Source organism: Artemia sp. Qi Xiang Cuo, chromosome 3 (genome assembly GCF_049724085.1).
Source record: "Artemia sp. Qi Xiang Cuo chromosome 3, ASM4972408v1, whole genome shotgun sequence".
Taxonomy (NCBI): Eukaryota; Metazoa; Arthropoda; class Branchiopoda; order Anostraca; family Artemiidae; genus Artemia; species Artemia sp. Qi Xiang Cuo.
In genome coordinates, this window is record NC_142796.1 from 59955069 (window position 1) to 59975425 (window position 20357).

At 34.1% G+C, this 20357-nt stretch overlaps 1 protein-coding gene across 2 annotated transcripts in view; it reads right to left on the bottom strand.

Moving 5' to 3' along the window:
* LOC148954351 (gamma-interferon-inducible lysosomal thiol reductase-like protein) overlaps positions 1–16393 on the bottom strand; it is a 248632-nt gene extending 232239 nt beyond the window's left edge. For both annotated transcript variants that reach the window (XM_089086297.1, XM_089086296.1), the window contains exon 1: positions 16236–16393. In XM_089086297.1, the coding sequence (XP_088942423.1) occupies positions 16236–16292 (57 nt within the window). In that variant the 5' untranslated portion in view covers positions 16293–16393. The remainder of the gene's footprint in view (positions 1–16235) is intronic.
* Positions 16394–20357: the final 3964 nt, after the last annotated feature.

Sequence of the window (20357 nt, forward strand, 5' to 3'; positions counted from 1 at the left end):
TTCATGTATCTATAATTATTTAATTTCTGTTTTTAGAGTTAGAGTTACTATCGGACGAGGTGCACATTACTATTCCCTTGTTTCCCAAAAACTGTTTAAAATTAGGGTTTTTTTTGTATTTGTTTTCTTTTTTGCTTTATTGTTAGACTTGATAGGAATTCTGAAACTGGATGGTCGTTGAAATTTCTTAATGACTAAATATTTTGTTTTTCTTCTAAAGGGCTTAATATTCTCAAAGTTTTAGCTTTTGACGGGTAACATTAAACCTAAGGAAATATACGTATTTGGAATCAGCGTATAAAGCCAATCAGTTTCATGTATCTATAATTATAAACATTCTGTTTTTAGAGTTATGGTAACTTTCGGACGACTTGCACTTTACTTTCACCTTGTTTCCCAAAAACTGTTTAAAATTAGGGTTTTTTTGTAGCTGTTTCCGTTTTTGCTTTATTGTTCGACTTGATAGGAATACTGAAATAGGATGGTCGTTTAAATTTTTTAATTACTAAATATTCTGTTTTTCTCCTAAAGGGCTTAATATTCTCAAGGTGTTAGCTTTTGACGGGTAACATTAAACCTAAAGAAATATACGTATTTGTAATCAGAGTATAAAGCCAATCTGTTTCATCTATCTATAATTATAAAAATTCTGTTTTTAGAGTTATGGTTACTTTCGGACGACTTGCACTTTACTTTCATCTTGTTTCCCAAAAAATGTTTAAAATGAGGGTTTTTTTTATAGTTGTTTTCGTTTTTGCTTTATTTTTCGACTTGATAGGAATTCTGAAATAGGATGGTCGTTGAAATTTCTTAATGACTAAAGATTTTGTTTTTCTTCTAAAAGGCTTAATATTCTCAAAGTTTTAGCTTTTGACGGATAACATTAAACCTAAGGAAATTTATGTATTTGGAATCAGCGTATAAAGCCAATCTTTTTCATCTATCTATAATTATTAAAATTCTGTTTTTAGAGTTATGGTTACTTTCGGACGAGTTGCACTTTACTTTCACCTTGTTTTCCTGAAAACTGTTTAAAATTAGGGTTTTTTTTATAGTTGTTTTCGTTTTTGCTTTATTGTTCGACTTGATAGGAATTCTGAAACAGGATGGTCGTTGAAATTTCTTAATGACTAAAGATTTTGTTTTTCTTCTAAAGGGCTTAATATTCTCAGGGTTTTAGCTTTTGACGGACAGCATTAAACCTAAGGAAATTTATGTATTTGGAATCAGCGTATAAAGCCAATCATTTTCATGTATCTATAATTATTAAAATTCTGTTTTTAGAGTTATGGTTACTTTCGGACGAGTTGCACTTTACTTTCACCTTGTTTCCCAAAAACTGTTTAAAATTAGGGTTTTTTTTATTGTTCGACTTGATAGGAATTCTGAAACAGGATGGTCGTTGAGATTTCTTAATGACTAAGGATTTTGTTTTTCTTCTAAAAGGCTTAATATTCTCAAGGTTTTAGCTTTTGATGGATAACATTAAACCTAAGGAAATTTATGTATTTGGAATCAGCGTATAAAGGCAATCATTTTCATGTATCTATAATTACTAGGCACTTTACTTTCACCTTGTTCCCAAAAACTGTAAAAACGGACAGAAAATAGATTTTTACGTGAAATACTCTAGTTTCCTGTAAGAAAATTATGCAAAATACAATTCTCTCGTTCAAATGTGAAACTTAGGTCCATTCTCTGGTTCAAATGTGGAAAAACCCGTGTGAATGAGTTGAAATAGAAATTTTTTAACATGAAATGACTGAAAAGTGTTTTGGGGGAGATGGGTTGATTGGCAGAAGGATGTATTAGCGTAGTTATAGTGGAGGCCGAGTTGCTAGCAAAACCCCTTGTGGATGACTTGAAAAAAAAAAATTTGAAAAGAAATGGCTGAAAAGTGTTTTGGGGGAGATGGGTTGATTGGCAGAAGGATGTATTAGCGAAGTTATAGTGGAGGGCAAGTTTTTTTTAACAAGAAATAACTGAAAAGTGTTTTGCGGGAGATGGGTTGATTGGCAGAAGGAGGCATTAGCATATATATAGTTGAGGCCGAGTTGTTAACGAAAAACCCGTGTTGATGATTTGAAATAAAAAAGTTTAACAAGAAATGGCTGAAAAGTGTTTTTGGGGAGATGCGTTGACTGGCAGAAGGATATATTAGTGAATTTATAGTGGAGGGCAAGTTGCTAGTGAAAAATCTGTTATGGTTACTTTCGGAAGAGTTGCACTTTACTTTCACCTTGTTTCCCAAAAACTGTAAAAACGGACAGAAAATAGATTTTTACGTGAAATACTCTAGTTTTCTGTAAGAAAATTATGCAAAATACAATTCTCTCGTTCAAATGTGAAACGTAGGGCCATTCTCTGGTTCAAATGTGGAAAAACCCGTGTGAATGAGTTGAAATAGGAATTTTTTAACAAGAAATGACTGAAAAGTGTTTTGGGCGAGATGGGTTGATTGGCAGAAGGATGTATTAGCGTAGTTATAGTGGAGGCCGAGTTGCTATCGAAAAACCCGTGTGGATGAGTTGAAATAAAAAATTTTAACAAGAAATGGCTGAAAAGTGTTTTTGGGGAGATGGGTTGATTGGCAGAAGGATGTATTAGCGAAGTTACAGTGGAGGGGAAGTTGCTAGTGAAAAATCTAAGCTAATTGGACTTAAATTATTTCAAGAGATACACGTTAGCACTCTAAAGAGAAATTTGAGTCGCATAAGCTTGGGTTATTAAGCGTTTGAATCAGATAAGAAGAAGCTTAATTTCTTTTAATCCCCAAGATGTAGATTCCTCTCCCGTATGATTTTCGTAATAATTAACCATTATCGCATATGCTTAGGGATATTAAGCGTTTGAATCTGATAAGAATGGTGTTTAATTTCTTTAAGCAAAATTTTAGTAACACATTCCACACTGTGACCAGTGTAAAAACAAATCCTCTTGATATTATTTGAAGAAATCATTACATAAAAATTCTTGTTTTAGATGTTAATATGTTCAGTTTCTTTAGTATATAATGTAGTTTCAATTTGGAACTTTAAACAGTTTGAATATCCATTCTATCAATATAACTTCAAAGATGTATGGCGTTTTTGACTGTGAATACATTGACGTAAAGAAATCAGCTTATTGAGTAATTTTTGAATGTGTATTTATACTGTTGATTACGGATCATCAAGAGGTCTTTTGTTATCTCTGGTATATAAACTAAAATATGTATGGGTAAAATAAAGAGAGGTGGCGCAGAACTCCACATTTAATAAACAGACTAGGTGAATATAATGAAATGATTCTTCCATCCTATAACAAAGGGAAGTATTTATCCTACGTACAGGAGGAAGTTAGAGAGATATGCTGTTTTTTTGGCGTAACAGCACTGTACACAAAAGGGAATGTGCCCACTGACAAACTTTGAATCGAGAAATGCAAATCAGATATACCATTATACAACTTTGAAGAGTTTAGTTGTGAGATTTTTCAGAGTAATATAAACTTTACAGGGAAAAATTTTTGATTTTTTATTAAACGGGTAAGAAGAAACATTACTTATTGGAATATGTGTGAGATATCCTAAGAAGAAGAAGAACGAAAATACCTTTAATATAGATTGGAATCATACTGAGTGGCTGCCGAGCAATGATAAATTTTTAAAATAGTCATCACACTCATGACTACCCAACGCTCTTTTTAAAGACCACCAATTCTATAAACACTTCGCAACTATGGTAATATGAATCTTTTAGGTTCAATGTTTGAAGCTAGCTTCAGCTGAAGCTTAGGATAGTAGCGGACATCCTACTGTAGGGCTCATTTGAATGACAACTAAATGTTCTAGTGTCCTGTTTAAGCGACCAAAAAACTGAAGGGGTAACTATTCTCCATTCAATGTTCAATTTCCCTAAAGTTAAACAATCCAAATTTTTAGAAAGGCATTTTGTTCAGCATAGTCGAAATATCTAATAGTTATGTAATTGAGGATGACTTAATACCCCACAGTCTCCAGAGGAAGGGACTGCAATTCTGGTCTTGGGAAGGCATATGGAGTTTCACGCCCCAACTTATTGACTCTTTGGTGTTTCTCCCTTTTTTTAAAATCAGGCTCCCGGTTTTCAAAATCCTTTTTTCTTCTGAGGCTTGGAGCATTTGGTGGGTAGATATTAAACGTAATGATAAACAAAAAATTAGCAAAAATAACATCAAATAATCTACCAATCATGAAACTGCCACAAATCAGCATCGATAAATAAATGAAACCCAAAATGAACAGAAATTACAATAATTAACCGAGTCAAACTCAAAACGAGCAGAAATTAACATAAGTTGGGCGCAAAACCCCTATGCGTTCCCAAGACCAGAACAAAATTTGTACTTTACTGAAAAATACAAGTGAATGTGAATTGTCAGTTTAATATACATTTACTGATATATAGTCATCAAAATGTTAATATCATTTGATATGTGTCTTATGTCCCCCAAAATTTTTAAGATAGTACATTTTTATAAATAAAAAAAAAAGTTTAGTAAAATTCTACGGTACTGTTCTATTAGCTGTAAATCATACAAGAAGTAAAGTTTGGTTAATGCTAATGAAATAAAACAAAATAGGATAAATATGTAATAGTTTAGAAACAAAATTTAGTTTGTGCAAAAAAAAATAAATAGGTTAATGCTAATGAAATAAAACAAAATAGGATAAAAATGTAATAGTTTAGAAACAAAATTCAGTTTTTGCAAAAAAAAAATAAATAAATATATTAACAGAGTCAAACTCAAAACGAGCAGAAATTAACATAAGTTGGGCGCGAAAGCCATATGCCTTCCCAAGACCAGAACAAAATTTGCACTTCACTGAAAAATACAACTGAATGTTCATTATCAGTTTAATATACATATACTGATATTTAGTAATCAAAATGTTAATATCATTTGATATGTGTCTTATGTCCCCCAAAATTTTTAAGATAGTACATTTTTATAAATAAAAAAAATTTTTAGTAAATTAGGTTCAATGTTTGAAGCTAGCTTCAGCTGAAGCTTAGGATAGTAGTGAACCGTGTCGCTCCTTACTTACAGTTCCTTACCACGAACTGTTTGAAAAAATATTAGTGCTGTTCCTTACTTTCAGTTGGAAAAAAACTATGCTCCATTCAATGCTCAATTTCCCCAAAGTTACGCAATCCAAATTTTTAGAAAGCCATTTTGTTCAGCATAGTCGAAATATCAAAAACTATGTCATTGAGGATGACTTAATCCTCCACAGTCACCAGGGGGAGGGACTGCAATTCTGGTCTTGGGAAGGCATATGGAGTTTCACGCCCCAACTTATTGACTTTTTGGGGAGTGTTTCCCCCTTTTTCGAAAATCAGGTTCCCGATTTTCAACATCCCTTTTTCTTCTGAGGCTTGGAGCATTTGGTGGGTAGATATACAGTTCCACCACATTTGGCACATTTCCACCACGCGTTGCACAGTTGTGATATACTAGGCAAAGTTCACCACGCTTGGCTGTGTATGTGTATGTGTGATCATAGGTTAGGTTAGCCTATGTACGTGCGCGTACAGTTGAATAAAATACGCAAAGTCGACATAACTTTATTTCATTTTTTAAGGTTAATTTAGACGAGGTTACATGGCCTGCCATGTAACCTCGTTGTATAATGGTATATCCGTTGTATAATGGTATATAAGTTGTATAATGGTATATCTGATTTGCATTTCTCGATTAAAAGTTTGTCAGTGGGCACATTCCCTTTTGTGTACAGTGCTGTTACGCCAAAAAAACAGCATATCTCTCTAACTTTCTCCTGTACGTAGGATAAATCCTTCCCTTTGTTATAGGATGGAAGAATCATTCTATTATATAAACCTATTTTGTTTATAAAATATAGTGTACTGCGCCACCTCTCTTCATTTTCCGCATACATATTTTAGTTTATATACCAGTGGTAACAAGAGACCTCTTGATGATCAGTAATCAACAGTAGAAATGCGCATTCAAAAATCACTCCACTCGCTGATTTCTTCACGCCAATGTATTCACAGTAAAACACGCCATACATCTTTGAAGTTATATTGATAGAATGGATATTCCACCTGTTTAAAGTTCCAAAATGAAACTGAATTATGTTAGAAAGAAATTGAATATATCAACATCTCAAACAAGAATTTTTATGTAATGATTTCTTCAAATAATATCAAGAGGATTTGTTTTTACACTGGTCATAGTGTGGAATGTGTTACTAAAATTTTGCTGAAAGAAATTAAACCCCATTCTTATCAGATTCAAACGCTTAATATCCCTAAGCATATACGATAATGGTTAATTATTACGGAAATCAAACGGGAGAGGAATCTACATCTTGGGGATTAAAAGAAATTAAACTTCTTCTTATCTGATTCAAACGCTTAATAACCCAAGCTTATGCGACTCAAATTTCTCTTTAGAGTGCTAACGTGTATCTCTTGAAAAAATTTAAGTCCAATTAGCTTAGATTTTTCGCTAGCAACTCGCCCTCCACTATATCTTCGCTAATACATCCTTCTGCCAATCAACCCATCTAACCAAAAACACTTTTCAGATATTTCTTGTTAGAATTTTTTATTTCAACTCATCCACACTGGTTTTCCGCTAGAAACTCGCCCTCCACTATATCTATGCTAATACTTCCTTCTGCCACTCACCTCATCTCCCTCAATACACTTTTCAGTCATTTCATGTTAAAAAATTTATATTTCAACTCATTCACACGGGTTTTTCCACATTTGAACCAGAGAATGGACATAAGTTTCACATTTGAACTAGATAATTGTATTTTGCATAATTTTCTTACAGGAAACTAGAGTATTTCACGTAAAAATCTATTTTCTGTCCGTTTTTACAGTTTTTGGGAAACAAGGTGAAAGTAAAGTGCAACTCGTCCGAAAGTAACCATAACAGATTTTTCACTAGCAACTTGCCCTCCACTATAACTTCGCTAATACATCCTTCTGCCAATCAACTCATCTCCCCCAAAACACTTTTCAGCCATTTCTTGTTAAATTTTTTTATTTCAACTCATCCACACGGGTTTTTCGCTAGCAACTCGGCCACCACTATAACTATGCTAATACATCCTTCTGCCAATCAACCCATCTCCCCCAAAACACTTTTCAGTTATTTCTTGTTAAAAAAAACTTGCCCTCCACTATAACTTCGCTAATACATCCTTCTGCCAGTCAACCCATCTCCCCCAAAACACTTTTCAGACATTTCTTGTTAGAATTTTTTATTTCAACTCATCCACACGAGTTTTGCGTTAGCAACTCACCCTCCACTATAACTTCGCTAATACATCCTTCTGCCACTCAACCCATTTTCCCTAAAACACTTTTCAGTCATTTCTTGTTAAAAAATTTCTATTTCAACTCATTCACACGGGTTTTTCCACATTTGAACCAGAGAATGGACCTAAGTTTTACATTTGAACGAGAGAATTGTATTTTGCATAATTTTCTTACAGGAAACTAGAGTATTTCACGTAAAAATCTATTTTCTGTCCGTTTTTACAGTTTTTGGGAAACAAGGTGAAAGTAAAGTGCAACTCGTCCGAAAGTAACCATAACTCTAAAAACAGAATTTTAGTAATTATAGATACATGAAAATGATTGGCTTTATACGCTGAATCCAAATACATAAATTTCCTTATGTTTAATGATATCCATCAAAAGCTAAAACCTTGAGAATATTAAGCGTTTTAGAAGAAAAACAAAATCTTTAGTCATTAAGAAATTTCAACGACCATCCTGTTTCAGAATTCCTATCAAGTCGAACAATAAAAAAAAACCCTAATTTTAAACAGTTTTTGGGAAACAAGATGAAAGTAAAGTGCAACTCGTCCGAAAGTAACCATAACTCTAAAACCAGAATTTTAATAATTATAGATACATGAAAATGCTGATTCCAAATACATAAATTTCCTTAGGTTTAATGTTGTCCGTCAAAAACTAAAACCTTGAGAATATTAAGCCTTTTAGAATAAAAACAAAATCTTTAGTCATTAAGAAATTTCAACGACCAACCTATTTCAGAATTTCTATCAAGTCGAACAATAAAGCAAAAACGAAAACAACTACAAAAATTAACCGTAATTTTAAACAGTTTTTGGAAAACAAGGTGAAAGTAAAGTGCAACTCGTCCGAAAGTAACCATAATTCTAAAAACAGAATTTTAATCATTATAGATACATAAAAATGATTGGCTTTATACGCTGATTCCAAATACATAAATTTCCTTAGGTTTAATGTTATCCGTCAAAAGCTAAAACCATGAGAATATTAAGCCTTTTAGAAGAAAAACAAAATCTTTAGTCATTAAGAAATTTCAACGACAATTCTGTTTCAGAATTCCTATCAAGTCGAACAATAAAGCAAAAACAAAAACAGCTACAAAAAACCCTAATTTTAAACAGTTTTTGGGAAACAAGGTGAAAGTAAAGTGCAACTCGTCCGAAAGTGACCATAACTCTAACAACAGATATTTAATAATTATAGATAGATGAAAAAGATTGGCTTTATACGCTGATTCCAAATACATAAATTTCTTTAGGTTTAATGTTATCCGTCAAAAGCTAAAACCTTGAGAATATTAAGCCTTTTAGAAGAAAAACAAAATCTTTAGTCATTACGAAATTTAAACGACTATCCTTATTCAGAATTCCTATGAAGTCGAACAATAAAGCAAAAACGAAAACAACTACAACAAAAACCCTAATTTTAAAAAGTTTTTGGGAAACAAGGTGAAAGTAAAGTGCAACTCGTCCGAAAGTAACTATAACTCTAAATACAGAATTTTAATAATTATAGATACATGAAAATGATTGGCTTTATACGCTGATTTCAAATACATAAATTTCCTTAGGTTTAATGTTATCCGTCAAAAGCTAAAACCTTGAGAATATTAAGCATTTTAGAAGAAAAACAAAATCTTTAGTCATTAAGAAATTTCAATGATCATCCTGTTTCCGAATTCCTATCAAGTCGAACAATAAAGCAAAAACGAAAACAACTACAAAAAAAAACCCTAATTTTAAACAGTTTTTGGGAAACAAGGTGAAAGTAAAGTGCAACTCGTCCGAAAGTAACCATAACTCTAAAACAGAATTTTAATAAATTATAGATAGATGAAAAAGATTGGCTTTATACGCTGATTCCAAATACATAAATTTCCTTAGGTTTAATGTTATCCGTCAAAAGCTAAAACCTTGAGAATATTAAGCCTTTTAGAAGAAAAACAAAATCTTTAGTCATTAAGAAATTTCAACGACCATCCTATTTCAGAATTCCTATCAAGTCGAACAATAAAGCAAAAACGAAAACAACTACAAAAAAAACCCTAATTTTAAACAGTTTTAGGGAAACAAGGTGAAAGTAAAGTGCAACTCGTCCGAAAGTAATCATAACTCTAAAAACAGAATTTTAATAATTATAGATATATGAAAATGATTGTAAATTACTCCTTATATCCGAATCCAACTACTAATCAAGTTAGTATGACCGCCGCTCTCTCTTACCGTATGACCCCAAAAAAATGCATGTTACCTCATAAAAAACCCGTCTACTAAGCCAATGTACCGTTCCTAGTAATAGGTGAATGATCCTGGTAAGCCAATTTACCGGATAAACTGCACGCATGTTCAGGTAGGTTTTTTGCAGGTTTTCAATCTTATACACCCTTACTGTAGGTTTTTTTGTAGGTTTTCAATCTATTATCCCCTTACTACTAACGCCTCGCTCTTTACGCTAAAGTTTTTTATCGTTTTAAAAAATTAAGTTGTGAGACAGAGTCAAACTTTAGCGTAAAGAGCGAGGCGTATAGGAGGGGACTGCCCCTTTCATATACGGAATAATTTCTGTTCGTTTTAAGTTTTAATGTCGCTCCTTACTTTCTGGCTAAGTGGACGCGCGCTGGGCTGAGAATCCGTGAATTCGGGTTTGATCCCTGGTGTGGTCAGTTTCTTAGTTTGGGACGCGGGTCAGTGGTGTGACCCTGTAAGCTTAGCCAGAGTCAACCAGCTCTAAATGGTTACCTGGAGAAATCTGGGGAAGGTAAAACAGGAAGGGTTTGCGAAAGCATAGGTTGGCTGGCCCCTAGCCCCCCATTGCACTTCCTGGCTGAAGGGCCACGAAACGGAGATCAGCACCGCCGGTTTGGACCTTAAGGGTCTAGTGCCGCATCCTTTACCTTACCTTTTCCTTACTTTCAGTTACAGAAACTTGTTTTTTTTATTTAATTTCTGAACGTTTTTGAAGTAATGCAGCTTTGATTTTGGCTCACCATACATGAATAATTAAAAAGAAATACGCATATTAATTTTACTTTTTCGGCTAAATGGCTTTCTCGCATATTAATTTTCCTTTTTTTGGCTAAATGGCTTTCTCGAAATTTTGTTCTGACGTAGCTTGAGAATTAACTTACGTAACGAATTTCTATATTCGTATGTTTTTATTACGTATATTAGGGAGTTCGCCCCCTAGTCAATACCTCGCTCTTTACGCTAAAGTTGGAATTTTGTTCAAATCACGAACCCTTGAATCACAAAGGCCGGTTAAGTAGAATAGATAGCTCTTTTGAAAGTGCTGAAAAACTTCAGCGTAAAAAGCGAGGTATTGACGAGGGGGTGACACCCCTCAAATACATAATAATCTCTGTTCGTTTTAAGTTTTAATGTTGTTCCTTTCTTTCAGTTGAAAAAAACCTACTTTTTTAATTTAATTTCTGATTGTTTTTTAAATAATGCTGGACAATCCGGCGCTCCCTTCATAGAAATGTCCCTTCCCCCAAGGAAACTTCCTCCATGGACATATTCTCCCCCATGACCCCTACTCCGACCCCCCCCCCCAGAAAAAGTTCCTCCTGAAAACGCCTGTATACGTCCCAATAACCAATACTATATGTAAGCAATGGGCAAAGTTTATAACTTGCAGCCCTTCCCCCGGGGAACTGTGGGGGATTAATTCATCATCAAAGACATATTAATTGAATTTTTGACTATGCTGAACAAAATGGCTATCTCAAAATTTTGATTGGGTGACTTCAGGAAAAAAATGAGCGTGGGAGGGGGCAAAGTTGCCCTCCAATTTTTTTGGTCACTTAAAAAGGGCACTAGAACTTTTAATTTTTGTTCGAATGAGCCCTTTAACGATATTCTAGGACTACTGGATGGATACGACCACCCCTGGGGAAAAAAAAACAAATAAACACGCATCCGTGATTTTTCTTTTGGCAAAAAAACACAAAATTCTACATTTTTTAAGATAGGAGGTTGAAACCTCGATAGTAGGGTTGTTTGATACGCTGAATCTGGTGGTGTAATTTTCATTAGAGTTCTATGACTTTTAGGGGTTGTTTCCCCCTTTTTACGAAAATAAGGCAAATTTTCTCAGGCGCGTAACTTTTTATGGGTAAGACTAAACTTGATAAAACGTATACATTTGAAATCAGCATAAGAATCTGATTCTTGTGACGTATCTATTGGTATCGAAATTCCGTTTTTTAGAGTTTCGATTACTATTGAGCCTGGTCGCTCCTTACTTACAGTTCGTTACCACGAACTGTTTGATAAGGAGGACTCATTTGAACGGATATCAAAAGTTATAAGGGACCAAAAAGATTGGAGTACAGCTAGCCACGTCACTTTTTTCCCCAAAGACTTGGGATCAAAATTTTGAGATCATAATTCATCATAGATAAGAGGTCCAGCAACTATGACTCTGGGAACGACACGATCCTCCGGAGCCCCCAGGGAAATGGACAAAAGTTATACAATTGCCCATTTTTAAGCATAGTAGTTGTTATCGGAAAATATATGGGAGTTTTTCTGGGAAATATTCCTGCGGGGTGGGGTGAGGGTTCATACAGAGAAACTGGGGGTAACAATTTCGGGAATTTCCTGGCATGATTTGAAAACGGTCAGAAACTAAATTAAAAAACAACAAGTTTTTTCAACTGAAACTAAGGAGCAACACAGTAACTTAATAAGAACGAAGATCGTTCCCTCTGTGAGGGGAGGGAGGGGGTAGTCCTTTCTTCATTTCTCAAAGTTTACGTGAAGGTCTGTCTATTTGTTAGATTTTTTAAAGAAAGACTTTGCAAGGGCCGTTAAACTTGAATTGAAAGTGTTTTTAAAGAATCTTAAGGCTTCAGCGGAAAAAGCGGGAGATGACAAAAGGAAAGCCTCCTTCGTGCACCAAATAATTTCTGATCGTTGAAAGTTTTAATGATGCTCTTTACTTTCAGTTGAAAAAACTTGTTTGTCCATTTATTTAATTGCTGAAGAGAACAACTGAATCTGGGCTACAATTTAACATGTACTGGAACTCGCTCTTCATATTCCCAACAATTTTGGATTCATTAACACTATAAGAGAAAAGAACGTTTAAAATGTATTTTGTTTTCAGGAAAGTGCAAAATGCGTTCTGGTCTTTAGAAGATTAATCTTAAGAACTTTTTCCTCAAAATCTTTTTTTTTTAAAGTAAAGAACTCCACTAAACCAAAAGCGAGCAGAAATAAAGTCAAATAGTCTTTCAATTGTAACACTACCACAAACAACATCAATAAATAAATGAAACCCAAATCGAACATAAATTACAATAAATAACTAAGTCAAGCTCAAAACGAGCCGAAATTAACGTGAATAGGACTTACAACTTCCATGCCTTCTCAAGCCCAGAACATAATTTGCACTTTACTGAAAAAAAGCAAGTGAATGCGCATTGACAGTATAATATACTCCCACTTATTTTTTTTTATAGTTTTTATAGGAGATGTAATATTTTTAATAATATCCTAATGTTTTTGTGTTCCTCAACGCTAACTATTTACATCCATTCTCTAAATAATGACTAAACGACAGATTGTCAAAGATTGTCTTTTTTGGCCAACCCTCAAAGGCTAAACAAAATGCAGGCCGTCCTCAGTCGGGGTGAGAGGACGTCCTAAGAAAGGACTTAATGTAAATGGGAATTTCCTGGGAGAATGTAAAGAGGAAAACTTTGAATAGATTGGGATGGAGGAGTAGCATGTGTATTTGTGTTGGCCTCAGGCAGCTTGCTGCTGTGGTGAGTTGCTAGTAGTAGTAGTAGTAGTAGTTTATAAGACAAGCAGCATGTATACAGACAAATTTATACGCCGTGTAACTTGGAGTGGGATGAGATCCAAATCCTCATTTTAAGCCAGCCAATCATAGAAGGCATTTTAATATTTAACCTCCCATTCCTGGCTTGGTTTTTGTGCTCATCTGTCCGAAATTCTTAAGAAACTCATGATTTTTGTAAAATTCTCTAGAAAAACTCATCGCAGCGCCAAGTCACCTGGAAGCCTTCGCAGGCTCTTCTCCGCTCTAGTCAGTTTAGAGCTTCTCTCTTGAGTTCTTCTACTGAATTTCTTACTTATTCAAATCCTTTCTTAAGCAGTGGCGTCAATTGGGAGGGAGAATATGCCCCCTGGATTTTGAAAAATGCTTTTAAAAGATATTTTCATTAAAAATGCCTTTTTTGGTATTTTATCGACAAACTTGAAGAAAAGATAAATCCGACCACGTCCCCAGATTGAAGATAAATTTTGACTTCCCCTCCCCTAAATATCCATGAATTGATGTCACTATTCCTAAAACTTCTCCCCAGAGAATGACATTTAATGACACTTATTTTTAGGCGCAGATGGATTACCAAAAAACTAAAGTTTTTGGCAACCTATTATCCTTCATCCTTAGAATGCAACCTTTCTTTTATTATTTCCCTAAAATTTACCGATCAGTCAGGGTTCTAAGTCAAAAATAGTTCTTACATCTTATCAATTCCTTTTGCAATTTCTCGAAAACCTTTGCTGATTGACATTTAACAATCCAGTTTAGGAAACTGAGCCTTAAAGCTGCATAAACTTTATGGAAAAACAATATTCGTAGGTATAAGTCAACCCTGGCAGGTCTTAAAATAATTTTCTGGAGAGGGAACGGCAGTTTTAAAGGTTAAAAATTTCTTGGTAATGGTTGTTAGAACCTGAGTTGAATTATCTATTCCGTGTGTGCTGTTATACTTTTTCAAGCTTTCTATGTTCGTTTTCTTCTGCTTTGCGTTTTTAAAGAATCTGCCATGCGTTTCCTTATATACCTTTTGGTCCAAACTATCGAATTCTGAACAATCGTCATGCCATAAAATAGCCACTCCCTGAAAGCATGCCCACATTCTGAAACATACTTGATAAAGGTATCATTCGGCTTCTTTTGATTGAGCTTTTTCTTTGCATCACTCATACCACTTTTGATTTTACCATTTATCATACTTTTTATTACACGTCTTTTTCCCATTGCTTAGTCTATATTTACATATTTCCTTTGCAGCTAATATGTGAAGACGTTGTCAGTGTAATACAAGCATAAAATTATTTTCAAAATTTCTTTCAAGTATGGTAAAGTGTGTAAATAAACAGTACGCTTTAGTCTACAATCAAAATTATTTCCCACATTGCAGAAACTTCTTACATTGATTTAATACATTATTCATGCAATTTTCCTTGTTTTATTTGCTATTGATGATGTGGTTCTGCTATCTAGCTGATTACTAAAGACTAATCACAATGATACTTTAGTAATGTCCATATTTTCCGAACTCTAATTATGGGATTAAAGTAATTCTCCTAGATAAAAAAAAACTATAAAAACTCATCAAAAGCTGTTTATATGTATTTTTGTTACGTTTTTACGAGGCAGAAAAACATTTTTCTTTTTTTTTTGGGGGGGGGGACTCAAGCCTTCTACCCCTCTCTCTTGATACAGGGGAGGGTTTCCACATGGTCTATACAAAGTTGTCGGGGATCAAAAATTATTCGCAGTTGCCATATGACGACATCTAATAGAATGAAGTAAAGGAGTCACTGAAATATGACATCATATCTCAGAGACTTAGGTTTTCAGAAGGCGCGTGTCTTATCCATCTTGTAAATAGAAAAGCAGTTTTTCTCAAACATTGCATTTTGTTTTGATTCTATCTTTTTTACTTAAAACAGGCACTAAATTTGGCGCTTCCCTCTCAAAGGAGTCCTCTCCCAACATTCTACGACATATTATTTGGTACGACAACCCCTGGGGAAAACAGACAGAGACACATCACTGCTTTCAATGCAAAAACTGATTTCTTTTGTTGCTCATGATGGGGACTATAATTCTCCTGTGTGGGGTTTTCGACGATGGTGATTCAAATGGTGAAGTTTTTTCTCGATTATACATCATTTCTGGGTGTTTTCTGGTTATTTTTCAAAATTCCCAGACATTTTTTTTCGGAGTTAAGTTTCACTATTACAATTAGCCAGAATAACAGTTACCATTCCTGAATAAGCTTCAAATAGTGATTCTTCCTCACTTGACAGTTTTTGTTTTTTTCCTAAATGTATTTTTAATTTTCAGCTACTATGGGCTAGAGTTCGTTCTTTACTAGATTGCAACTACTGCTACAACCATTATACTGAAATTAAAATGGCTTTTTCTAATCCTAAGGGGGCAATCGACCCCTTCCCCTGATTGGCGTCCCTGTCTGCTAGTGGCATGGGAAGAAAACGCAAGGATCTTGCCAAAACATATACTGTTTAATTAAATTAATTATTATTATTATTAGAAAACGTCAATTTTATTATAAGAGTCTATTATATTATTACAGTATTACAGTAAGTCACCAAGTATTACTATTATTGCCAAGCACTAGATGGCGTTGATAGTATTTTTATCAACATTAACTCCAGTTTCTATTCTTATAAGATACCTATACTCATTTGAATGGTCATTTTCTGAAAACAGTTACCATTATCATTTTTATCATAACACCACATTTCCGTTATTAATTTTTTTCCAGCCATTGTTATTATCCATTCTAATTCCCGTGGTAACAAGAATAGTCAGCAAAGATTTCATGTTTCTGGCTTTAAACGTTTAGCTATAATATTAATGGAAGAATTAAAAATACACTTGATTGCATGTATATGGACAGTCTAAACAGTGCGCCAATTCACAGACACGTAGGAAGGGGTTTTTTCTTTTTTTGATTTTTTTTTTATTGATTTTTTAATTTATTTCTAAAAAAGAAATATTTCTCAAAATTTGGAAGGACAATACCACCCTCCTCTTTGCCAATAGGAGCTCCAAACTAAGATTAATTAAAGGACTTAAGATTTTTCTATACTGAAGCCAAAATTTGTTTAGACAAAAAGATACCTTAGGCATGGCTGTTACAGCCAAAAGCACGGCCGAAATCAGTAAAATAATTTTCATCTTCTAGAACTGAATTTCCTTGCTCAACTGACTACAGTGTATTAAATAGATAACCGCTGACAGCGAACGGAATCCAATGTTCTGGATGCACGAAATTAATTATTGACAAAATGACCTTCAGTCAAACGAAATTCAGTAATCATGAACAAATTATATCTCTTAATCAACAAAATTGTGTGTCAAGAAATCATCAAAATTATGATGATTTATTGTCCTTTATATTTTCCTGGTAATGAATCAGAAATGGCTCATAAAAATTCTTCCGGAATTCAACATGACAGGCACGTACATAAATATGTTTATGCAACGATGGAGTGAAGCTGAATTTTGAGTAAAATGTAGGCAAAACAATTTCATTTCGCAAAAGAGTATAATCTAACGCTCAAATATGTTTTATATATTTAATGTCTACAATTGAATATAAGTAAATCATCTGAATAACAAGGATTTACCATCAGACATATTTTCCTTGCAACAGATTACAAGGTCTATCAAAATCTCTATTTTTGTATCTAGTATAGCAGGAACTTATGAGGCCATTTTTGTCCCAGGGGGAGGGGTAACTTTGTAAAGCATATGGGCCAAAGAGTTAATCTCCATAAAGAAATGCAATCAAACACTAAATCATGTTTTACCAAAAGTGGTTTCCTAAAATCTATAAAATCTACAAAATCTTTTGATATGCACTATGGTAGGCTTATTTTTATGTAAGGACGTCATTCCATTTCCATATTGATTAAAAAAAATCCCACAAAATAAGCTTTTCAAGGAAAAGTAAAGAACTCCATTAAACCAAAAATGGGCAAAAGTAGAATCAAACAATCCACCAAGCGTAAAACTACCACGAATCAGCATCAATAAGCAAGTAAGTAAGTTTATTCATAACCCGCAATATAAAATAAATGCGGAGTAAAAAAAACAAAAAATAATAATATTGTCCACAAGAAAATAATAAGGAAAACACGACCTAAATAACTTAAAAATATCCATAGAAACACTAATCTGGAAAAAAATGATTGAGGGGGTCACTGGCACATATCTTTCTTGGAGTACTGGTCCTCGGGTCCTTAGCGATGTTGTCAAGAAGTACTACAGGGTTGATAAGTCCAAAATGAGACATAATCTTCTGATTTCTGTACAACGTTGGTAAATATAGCAAGAATTTACAATATTTAAAATAGCCATTCCTTAGCTGAAAACGGTCTTTTTGCACATTAAAGGCTGAAAACCGGAAAGAAAAAGAATTGCAGGAGAACAAAACTATGGTTAAGTTTACATAAGCCTCGGCAGTCGTACCTCCCTCTATTAGGCGAGATTTTACCATACGAGAATCGAATGCACTGTAGAGCACTAGCAACTAGAGACGAGCAGTCGAAAGTGTATCAGAAAAAGTAATCCCAAGCCATTTCAACTTTGAGACACACTTGAGTAGCATTGTACCCACATGTAAAGAAGGAGCAGGGTTTGAAGTATTAAAACACAAAAACTCGCATTTTGGAGCATTTACAGAAAGGCCAATCATACTCAAAGCATTAATCAGAACATTTAGGTTCTTTGTGAGGCCTGACCTAGTATGACTAACAAGCAGAACATCATTACCATAGGCAATGTGACTAACCTCAGTGTTTTTTAAAAACACGGTAGGAGACAGCATTCGAAAACAGTCCGCAAACACAGTTTTAAAAATATATAGAGACAGTACACCACCTTGCCTGACTCCCTTCTTTACTGGGATAGGCTTAGATATATCTGACATATGTTTTAACCAACCCAAAGAATTGAAATGCCAATATTGTAGAAATTCTGTTATTGATGAACAGCCTACTACTATAACTAAGCAGCGAAGTATTTTTAAATGTGCAACTTTGCAAGAATGCGCTTAAAATATCAACTAAGACACATTAACGATGACTTTTTCAAATTTTTGCAAAGACGAATAGCTAACCAAGTATATGGTGGGATTGACAACAACCAAAACTGGCTCTGAACCCAACTTGATAATCAGAAATATAACATTTAGTCAAAACTTCAGGAAATACGACATAGTCGAACAGCTTGTTCATGAAACAGGACACTGTAATTGGTTGATAGTAGTAATAGTGTTAAAGGTTTCAATTACACATGAAATTACACAAGAATATGCAGTAAAGTTTCACGTGCACATTGTAAAAAGCGATCAATCCTTTACCTATAAAGTGGTCAAACACGTTTTGAGAGTATAGTCGAGATTGTATAAGACAATCAGACTGGTTATTGCTATATATTTCAATTACACATGGAATTTCACAATAATATGCAGTACAGTTTCACGTGAACATTGCAAAAAGCTTGCAAACCTATAAAGTGGTCAAACACGTTTTGGAAGTATTGTTGAGATTATATGACGCAACCAGACTGGTTTTTTGTGACAACACCCATTTTTTAGGGCCAATCAGAGAGAGAGCGGAGGTTACTCCATATACGATAACTTGATTGGTAATTGGATTCGAATAAAAGGAGTAATTTTAATTACAATTCATATTAGTAAGAGAATCGAATTCGGAGAGAATATTTTATTTGAGATGACAATAGTAGAGAAAATGAGTGGAGCTTTACACTAGTGGAGATCAATGATGTAGCCTGTGGCAGCAAGAATATACGACTACCAAACCCGGCTCCGGAAATAACAGGAGGCTGTAGACTATGCCTTGATTGTGATGATATGTATGCTAGATACGTGATATCATTAAGCAAACTTAAAATAGACAAACAATTATGTTTTGCTGCGAAACTGAATATTGTGCATATAAATAGACTTCAGGTAGCATTAGATGCACTAGTGAAATATATTGATTAGAACAAAATGCATCAGTGACTATTATTGTTGTAATTCTGCTCAATAAAATTGTTTCTAAATCAAAGGTATTTTTCTTTCTATAGTAGACTAGCGTATATTTTTTAGAGTAGAAAAAATTCTGGTTAGTCTGTAGTTGGTTGTGAGAGTGTTAGGACTCTCAAAAATGGATAAATTTGAGAAAGAGTGAATCATGGGAAATCTAGGGCCTATGGAAAAACGTTTAATTCTACATGATGATTTTCTAGAGCTGTCTATTCAAAGGAAGATGTTTTCTCAGGGAATGATTGCCGATATAATGAAAACTGATTCTTCGTCATTAGATTATTGCATGAAGCTTTTACGTTGTTGTCCAAATGCATTTACACAATTTATTGACATATTAATCATGACACGGCAAAATGATATTGTGGATATGCTTTTAAACACTAGTTTAGAAATTTAGGACTTTTATCATGAGAAAGATGGTATTCAAGGATGATTTACTTCTCTCTCTCTCTCTCTTTATCCCACTCAATTTTTTGTTGGTGGTAGCTCAGTTTCATTGTGGCAGTGAGAGTGTCAACACATGAAAAAATGTTCCATACATGTCCACTATGCATGTACACACTGGGCAGCTGGTCATCATGTGAGATTTGCACAATTATTGATGAGTATGATGAAAAGTGTAGATGATGCAACCCGTGTAAATTGCATAGAGGATATGCTGTACAAAATTAAAGGTTGTAATTCCTGTCTTGAAGAGGTGTGTGACTCTCATCCTAGAGGATACCTATGTTTGAATTGCCACTATGATAAATGTAATCAGTGGGAGAATACATATTTCGGTTTGATTGTAAAGAATCCTTATCCGTATTGTAGTTTGTTGCGACGAGTTTGGTACCATAGTAGTTTTAGATTGTTCTAGGAGAAGAAGCCAGAACAGTGATTCAACTGTTGGAACAACAAAAGAATATGGTTTCTACGTCATCGTTTTGAACACAATGGGTATTACGATTAAAGGTCTATTGATTTTCATTTGTCAATAGCGATGTGTGATTTGCAACACCAAGACGCCGCTTGTATCTTAACTTCAAATGGACAACTTGAAACATATGCATTCTATTGACTAATCTCAAACGGCATCATAGATAACAAAAAGATATTATTGTAAGAGTGAAGTTACACTCTACTGTAGAAAATGTGACCCTGACATTGCAGCACATCAGGATCAGTATACTGTGAATTCAGAT